Source organism: Dermacentor variabilis, chromosome 9 (assembly GCF_050947875.1).
Source record: "Dermacentor variabilis isolate Ectoservices chromosome 9, ASM5094787v1, whole genome shotgun sequence".
NCBI lineage: Eukaryota > Metazoa > Arthropoda > Arachnida > Ixodida > Ixodidae > Dermacentor > Dermacentor variabilis.
Window position 1 is genome coordinate 107,547,511 of NC_134576.1, and position 9,164 is coordinate 107,556,674.

General features: G+C 45.2%; 1 protein-coding gene across 1 annotated transcript in view; it reads left to right on the top strand.

The window, feature by feature from the left end:
• Nucleotides 1-7,224, top strand: part of LOC142558125 (uncharacterized) — a 12,535-nt gene extending 5,311 nt beyond the window's left edge. Inside the window, exons 3-5 of the mRNA XM_075670282.1 lie at nt 1,937-1,972; nt 3,968-4,017; nt 7,065-7,224. Of these exons, the coding sequence (XP_075526397.1) occupies nt 1,937-1,972; nt 3,968-4,017; nt 7,065-7,164 (186 nt within the window). The 3' untranslated portion in view covers nt 7,165-7,224. The remainder of the gene's footprint in view (nt 1-1,936; nt 1,973-3,967; nt 4,018-7,064) is intronic.
• Nucleotides 7,225-9,164: the final 1,940 nt, after the last annotated feature.

A 9,164-nucleotide genomic window follows, 5' to 3' on the forward strand; every position in this document is an offset into this window, starting at 1 on the left:
CTGTCTGTCTGTCTGTCTGTCTGTCTGTCTGTCTGTCTGTCTGTCTGTCTGTCTGTCTGTCTGTCTGTCTGTCTGTCTGTCTGTCTGTCTGTCTGTCTGTCTGTCTGTCTGTCTGTCTGTCTGTCTGTCTGTCTGTCTGTCTGTCTGTCTGTCTGTCTGTCTGTCTGTCTGTCTGTCTGTCTGTCTGTCTGTCTGTCTGTCTGTCTGTCTGTCTGTCTGTCTGTCTGTCTGTCTGTCTGTCTGTCTGTCTGTCTGTCTGTCTGTCTGTCTGTCTGTCTGTCTGTCTGTCTGTCTGTCTGTCTGTCTGTCTGTCTGTCTGTCTGTCTGTCTGTCTGTCTGTCTGTCTGTCTGTCTGTCTGTCTGTCTGTCTGTCTGTCTGTCTGTCTGTCTGTCTGTCTGTCTGTCTGTCTGTCTGTCTGTCTGTCTGTCTGTCTGTCTGTCTGTCTGTCTGTCTGTCTGTCTGTCTGTCTGTCTGTCTTCTAGATAACACTTGTCTGTGTCTTCACTAACGACTTGTATGCGGCTGCTTGACGTTATTTGCTGATCATTTAGTGAAGTACTAAAAAGACGCCATTTACGTCCAGCTTGCCAGGGGCGTCCTTTCAACAATCATGCAATGCAGTGGCGCAGATATCGGCATCGACGACCCTCAGAAGAAGGCAACTGCGGTGACTACGAGTTGAAGAACAGATTAATTTTTTTTTAAACCTCACAGAAGCCTTCGATGATTGTAGCAGCAGAACTTAAGGAACACGGACACAGAAAAATCGAATCGTTCGTCGTCAGACATGACTAACTTGTGTGAAAGCACACCTTTTATAGATCAGCTGTAATGCTCACCTATAATTTCGTTTGCGCCCTCGGAACCGTTATTTTTACCTCGCCGTAAGCATCGTCATTAAAACCACATTTGAGACGGGTTTTCTATATTTAGCTCTTGTTTCATCTATTTAACTCCGCTGCAGTGTGAGTAACATACGAAAAAACTGCAATCCACCAGGACTTGAGAGATGTGGATATGAAGTTTAGAAAAATATGCCGGGAACATTTTATTAAAGATGATACCAGTAACATTGGGCAGACAATATAACTCATCTTTCAGATGGATAAAGAGGTGGCAGAAGCGTTGAAAGTGGTGCTAGTCGATATGAATTCATTCCAGCTAGACAACGCTATGAAATAACACTTTGCTAGTCGATATGAATTCATTCTAGTTAACAACACAAGGAAACAACACGTACACGGTAATGATGGGGTATTGCAAGGCGCTGACCTTCGACTAAGGTTAACTAGCACATGAACATACAGGCTGGGTATTATCGTTATCACACAAAAAAAACATACGAAACAACAAGCGAAAAACAAGAAATCATGTCTTATCCAGCGAAGCCACTTCCTACGGCTAGGACATGATCAAAGCCTAGATTACACTCATCATCCGCTTTGATACTGTCACAAACTTTATATGAAACTCAGGGTTTGACGGAATCCCGTCTTGTGGGGAGGAGGCATGTTGAAAAGAAAAGGAAACGTCGACCAACAGAAAAAAGGAAAAGCTGTGTGAAAAACTAAAACGTAGTTCCGATCCTTCACTGGACCCTCGCGCACCGTCATTATCTTACTAATTTTATCAATTTTGTCATTGTGTAATCTAAGGATTATTTGGAAATTTAATGATAATAGTGAGAATAAGCATGCTCTCACTAGATTATAGCTTTAATCTCGTTTCCATTTTTCCGGATTGTTCATTAATGCCTGTCGCATACCGCGTCGTCAAATAACGTAATATTTTCGATCAGTGGCAACGCAAAGTGATAAAGCAAAAACTGACCACAGAGTATGCTTGCCAAAGAGCAAGCTTAACTGACTGAAGTGTTAGGTAGCACTGGAAATTAAAAAAAGGGAACTTGCTGATTTGAAGTACTCTAATTTTCAGATAAAGGACTGCTTGAAGGAGAAGAACAATTTTAACGTGAGTTCTTTTTCTCGTACAAGCCCACCTGTCACAAGATGCTTGATAAATTAATTCGTGAACATTGAACCTGCAGTACGCACAGCTCGCTCGAATTGCCTGCTCCAATGAACTGCAACACGGCGGCCGCATTTCGATGGGGGCGAAATGCGAAAACACCCGTGTACTTAGATTCAGGTGCACGTCAAAGAACCCCAGGCGGTCGTAATTTCCGGAGTCCTCCACTACGGCGTGCCTCATAATCAGCATGTGGTTTTGGCACGTAAAACCCCGTAATTTTAATTTTAATTTTTAACGAACTGCAAGAAACATAGTCGTTATGCTCTTCACCGTTACATCTTCCTAGCGATAAAAGTAGGCGTCGACATTATGATTAAGCGCCCGACGTCAACAAAAGGCCAGTGGGCTCGTTCTTTTTAAAGAAAGCTAAGATTCCAAGTCTTAGGCGGCTGCCGGTTTCGAAGAGAAACGCCCTTCGCGCAGCCTACTGCACTTTCCTTACCGTGACTGCTTAGTGCTGCTGCTGTTTGGCCGAGTAACACGCACTTAATCAAATAGAAGTCACGTCTTGGACGGTGGCATCGGACGGCGGTCCCTTAGCGCAACAGCCCGATGTTCCGACGACTAGGCCGCAGTCGCGACTAATCTTCTACGGTGCGAATGCCAAGTAGTTTTTTTTTTTTCTGGGATGATCCACGCGCGATAGAACACGTCGCACGGGCACGCGAGAACACATGCCTAAGCGCCGTGTTTCACTACGCCAAAGACGCAGGGTTGAAATGGGGAGGTGTACGGCAGTTAGTTAACCAATATGCGAAACCTTCGCTTTACACAGATTTCGAGGTGTGCGTAACACTTCGCATAAGCTTTCTTGCCGCCTGAAAGAGGTTACAGAGCGGCCAACTTAGGAACACGCGTGTCGGCAGTGTCTTACAAAGGCCTCAATCCGGCTTGCGCCACTTTATGCGTTCGCTTACGACGATTTTTACGGTTGCCATTCCGAACATGTTAGGTCACGGATACGTGCAAGCGACTGAGGTAAATAGGCGATCGCGGTTAAAGCAATAGGAGCAGGTGAAGTTGGTTGCTCCCCAAAAGTAGATGCAATGTGGCGAAGCCAGCTGGGCAATATTGTCGCGAGTGCATCAAGCACGCACGCTATCGAAGAGCGTAGAAGGAAGCATGTCACCAGTAAAGTGCTAGACTTAATTGCCCGTCACGGACGGATCAATTGCATGCACTGCACGAGTAACGCAGGCCACCCGAAACGTACTATAAGCTGTCGATGAGCTAACAAAATAGGGCACGTGCATTGCCGTGAAATACAGGATGCAAGTTGTATTCCACATTATTTCTATAAAGATTCCGCGGAATAAATACACGAGACTCGGTGATTCGATAAGAAGGAACCATAAAAAAAGAGAAAAGAATACAATTGGTGTGCAGCACGGCGGATTTCAGCAAGGCGGGATCAGCATATTAGCGATGGAAAGCGTCCGTCAAAGACGCAGCTATTTAGAAGAATATCACACAACGCTGCTTTAGGTCAAGACCAAGATTGTGATAAAAGCTTGGTAAGTCACTTCTGTAGCAATAAGTTTAGTTATCTAAGTATCATTCCTAATTCAATCAGCACATAGTAAATCTAATGAGTGCAAAGTGCATGGTTCGTTTGGACAACAAAACGACAGAGAGACAGAGAGAGAGAGAGAGAGAGAGAGACAGATAAGTAGATAGATAGATAGATAGATAGATAGATAGATAGATAGATAGAGAGAGAGAGAGAGAGAGAGAGAGAGAGAGAGAGAGAGAGAGAGAGAGAGAGAGAGAGAGAGAGAGAGAGAGAGAGAGATACATAGATACAGAGAGACAGACAGAGAGAAAGATCAGCCATTCCGCTTTGAGAGTTCTCACGCCGTAAGAGGATGTGCTGACGCTGGATGTTTCAGCGGAAGAACTGTAATTTCACTGCATTTCATTTCATTTTACACGCAGACATCCATTTTACTGACTCCAGCAGAAATCAAGTATTCGAGGATGCTTGCGTGAGTTATCTGCCTGAATCATCTGCATGAACGATTAGTGTGCTTCTCGCTCCAGAGACATGCGACGCGAACCGGAAGGCGTGATTGTCCAAAACTCAGCAGACAATTAGGAAGGCGCATCCAATCTTTAGTGGTGATGAAAGCTATCTCTGCTGCAAGGACATTGATTGAAACAAACAACAACAATAACGCCAGACATTCAGATGTACCTCAATTTCGGGACTAAAAAAAATGAAAGAAATAGGAGCCAATTTTACGTTTGCCGTAAATGTGAGCGTAATGTAGGCTTCTTAAAGGCTGTTAGAACAAGAAGACGAACTTCCTAACAGCAGAAAATTGGCATTTTCTTACGTTCGTCAGCATTTCAATCTAGAATACAGAGTAAAAATAGTATGCAATGTGAGGCGAACATGTGACTCCACGTTTTATTTACAAACTATTTCCAAGACGGACATTTTTCGTGCTTCAATATATATGTGTAGTGTCGTACTTTATAAACGCCTTCGAGAAAAGGTTACCCATACTGTTTTAAACTGTCTTGAAGAATGTATTTAAGAAGAAAAAAGACATCAGACTTGCGCCTCCTTTGAGAATCACATCCCAATTTTCTGCGAAGGTGTTCTTTCCTTTTGGGGGGGGGGGGGGGGGGCGTCTGTACAAAGAACTTCACTTGCCTGTAGCCGAACCACACAGCCTATAATTCGCCGCCCTCATATTAATGGTCACTCAGAAATTTCGTCCGCGAATTACTCCTTCCGAGCCCTTGGTAAAGTATTTTTTTACAAAGGCTGTAATGGAGACAGGTTACACTTCGCGCGCTCGCTTACCAAAGCGTTCATCGCATTTTCTCTAAAATTGATCTCGGTGTCGCAAGCTAGACGTTTGAGCGATCTTTTAGAGTTCCATGGTGAAGTAGTTAGTGAAGCGCAGTTAGTTCCGTTTCCTTTATACGCGTGTTTTTCCTTCAAGCAACTCTTGGTCGTGGGTAATAGCTCGGCTCATCCTCTTCTTCGGTTTCGTATGTGTTGATTGCACTGCCCTACTTCACCATGATCTCAGTGTCATGTAGAGATCTCCCAAAACAGCGGGGTAAATTCTGCACCGTTCAGTAAAACACATTTATAGCTCCGGAACAGCCGCATGAGTGATCTTTTGCAAAGGCCTTGAGTGACCTGTGCATTTAGAACTTTACGTACTCATCAGCCACACCATTACGTTCATGTTAAGCAAATATTAGCAAACGGTTTGCTTTACATCACCTAGGACTACGGCGACACGTAACAAGGATCTCGTATAACGAATAAAAATGGAGCGATAAAAAAAGTACATTCAGTATTTATTTGCAGTCAATAATTGAGCAAGAAACAGTAAAGTTTCGTACCCCATTACACTTCAAGTAAATCAAATCGAACTTTATTCCCGTTCAGTTTGAAAAACAACAACAACAACAACAACAACAACAACAACAAAACACGGGGAGTTGCAAGGAAAAGGCAGTCTAGATAACCGCTTGACTGCTTCCCCCTCCCCCCCTCCCCTATCCACCGAATGTGAACTAGGTGTCATCTACAGCTGCGATTAAATGCCATTTGGCACTCGTCAACGCTTGCATTAGCTGTTTTCTACAAAGGCTGTAATTAACCTGCGCAGATTGCACATTCCGGTACATCACACACAATATCCTTCCTAGCTCAAGGAGACATAAACGTACCTCGCGTAGTTCGATGAGAATGGTGGAGAAACCAGTTATACGGCTCGTATGGCTCATAAATATGGGCAGAAAACGAGTATTGAGCAATACATTTCCGAAGCAATTCATCATCATCATCATCACCATCAGCCTGGTTACGCCCACTGCAGGGCAAAGGCCTCTCCCCTACTTCTCCAACAACCCCGGAGCAATTAAGTACACGTAATTTCGTTACGCGTAAAAAAAAACATAATCGCAACTTCCTGTCAATGGTATATCGCTGTCGATTATGGCACTCCCAGGGGAGCAGGAAAACTTAGTAAGCGTTCGTTATCCGAAGAGGTAAAAAACGAGGATTTAGCAAGTTTCAGAAATCTCTGAAAAACTCACAAATTCAAAATATGCGTGTGCATCTCCCTCAACACGTGCCATACTTACTCAAATTACAAACTTCTTAAGTAATATCATTCTTTTTTCTAAAATTTTATTTTCCGCAAACATCGAAATCAGACACAGAAGGTTTTAACGCGACAGAATTAAAGAGCCCGTGTCGCGGAAAATCCGGTGTCCGCGTCCCGCGTCGGCGTTGGACGTCGCTTCGGCAAAAGAGAATTTCGAACAAAATATGAACTACGCATACCAATCCACTTCTCTACCAACAAAGTTCCTAATACCTTGTCTGTCATTCCATTCCAAAGTTATTTCTCGGAATTCTGAGAGCGACCGCCCACAAACAGATGTAATAGAAAAAAAAAACGCCGGCAGCGCATATCCTTTATGCTAGCTCTTCTGAGACAGAAATATTAAAAGTGTGAAACAATAACAGGCGATCGTACCTCGCAAGGGGCCAATTTTCTACCAGGAAGCTCGCTTCGTGCATAGAGCCAGTGTTTTCCGGTAAACGTTGCGGTTCATAAGCTGCATTTGCCGGGAAGCATAAATGCTATCGCGTTCCACTCTTAAAGGTGAAGCTTAAGCGTCCTCCAATATTTTTTTTGAGCATTTCAAGTGGCAATAATAGCCCCGCTTTTAATATGTGTATTTTCGCCATACTAAAACTGCTTTTAGCAAAAAGTATCTTCAATTTGCGCAGAAATTGCAGGGAAAGCAGTTCTTAGGGAAAGTAGGAGACTATATTATATTGTATGCGAAATATTACTAGATCGGTGGAGGGGAGAGTAGAAATTAAGATAGGGGGCTGCAAAAGTTAGCAGGAAGTCGGCAGGAACTCTAAGCAATGCTAGTAGGCATTTTAGTAAGGAATTCCTTCATTCGAAACGCACTGCTCCATTCAGTGTGCATGTCCTCATGCTACGACATACTCATCGTAACTTTGCCACTCTCCCTTTGTTTCCAGAGCGGTGCAGTACCACCCAATGGGCCCTTCAATGGACCCTTGGAATGGGGGCCCACCCTTGCTGAAGAGAAGTCTCAAGTCGCCAGCGCCAAGAAGATGAAGACGACGGAGACCTCATAACCGCGAAACTCTTGAAAGACTCAATAAAAGTTTTCACTCACTCACTCACTCACTCACTCACTCACTCACTCACTCACTCACTCACTCACTCACTCACTCACTCACTCACTCACTCACTCACTCACTCACTCACTCACTCACTCACTCACTCACTCACTCGCTCGCTCGCTCGCTCGCTCGCTCGCTCGCTCGCTCACTCACTCACTCACTCACTCACTCACTCACTCACTCACTCACTCACTCACTCACTCACTCACTCACTCACTCACTCACTCACTCCAGGGCTGCGTTCAAAAAGTAGCCGAAGGAGTCGCTTACTCGAAACAGAAACTGAACAGAGTTGAAGAACTGCAGGAGACCATAGTAGACCGGAACGCCTCGACGCAACTTGTACAAGTGTCGAGCAAAATAAAATTCGCAGAAAAAGAAAAAACGATGACCTGATGCGCTTACATCTTCCACACAATGTTTTGTCCATGTAAAACACACTTTGGAACACATTTAGGGTACATTCTAAGCAAAAGAGAGGTTAGCTGAAAGAGGCCTGAAGGGATTAATGGCGGTAGAACTGAGAATGTCACTGATAGAGTACTGCACGGACCGTTTCTCTAGGGGGGGGGGCGGCCCCGCCCGAGCCCGAAAATACGATGCGTTGGCCCGCCAGATCCAGGTACAGAGATTTTAAACATGATCGTTACACAGCTTGAGCCCGATAGATTCCGGACCGGCCTGATCTGGTCCGGCCCGGTTCTGGAGGAGCTATTAGCTCTTGAGTCTGTAAGAAGCTGGGTCGAATTCTGGGTTTAGCAGAAAAATATGAGCGTTCCAGCACCAGTTTCCGAAAAAAAAAATGGGAAACGCACGCACTCATATTCAGCGGTAGACCATGCGTCGACACCATATAGTGCTAACGAAATTTATGTATGTTCCATTTTATTGGTTCTCACCTCAGGAATCCAGCGGAATGTCACCTGACGAATCAAGATGTTCGACGATACAGGAGTGTGTAACGCAGGTTATTGCGGTGCGTCACCGGTTGCGCCTCTGTTTCGCCACGCGCTACACTGTAAAATGTATCCATATCATCCATAACATCTATATCCTACAGAGCATTAAAGGCCAAGCCCTTTGAACATGTCTGGGGCTACCTCGATGTGCTTCCACCGTAGCAACAATTGTCACCGCGAGAGCCCACCCAATAATGACTTATATAGCTGTCGACGCACTCCGGGTGCATGTTCGACGCATATCCAGAGTCCCTGACCACCATCTCGCACCATTACCTGCGAAAAGACCCAAGGCAGCGTTTTCCAGATCAGTTGCGGCTAATCAGTACTCTTTGTCATTGAGGCCGTCGCCCGCAACGAGAACACCATCCCGTTTCTGGTGCTTGAAAAAGTCACCTGTGTACCTTGCTGTTCCAGGAATTGTGAAGAAGGCTAGCGTAACCGTCGCGGTTCTCAAACACATCCCATTGTAACTTTTGCATCGTTCGTACGCTAACCGAATCCATGTTTACACGGCCGGTACGGCCTCGGAATATTCAACGAGCGCCACTGTTTTACCATATCAATGGGACGTCATACAAGATTATGACTTCACACGTAACGGCATCTACAAGTTCCGAACTGGCCGCTCTTCGCGCTGCTGTCGAATACATCGAAAAACAATCACCTGGCAAAGGGGCAATAGCTTGTGATTCGAAAGCAGCCCTCCAAAGCTGGCGAGGTTTGCGACGTGGTAATTACGAACAGCTGGTGTGCCAAATAAACGAAATTTGCCATTGCGCTTCTGAATGAGGACATATGATCTTTCAGTGGCTGCCGGTACATTGGGGCAACGTTGGCAGTCATCTCGCTGATGGCGCTGCCTGACGTGTCGTGGCTGCCGCACTGACACTCACTATGCCTTTATCGAGAGTAGACGCTGCTAGACAGCTTCGAAGTCTCGCTCGTACCATCACGTTCAGTAACTGGCGTA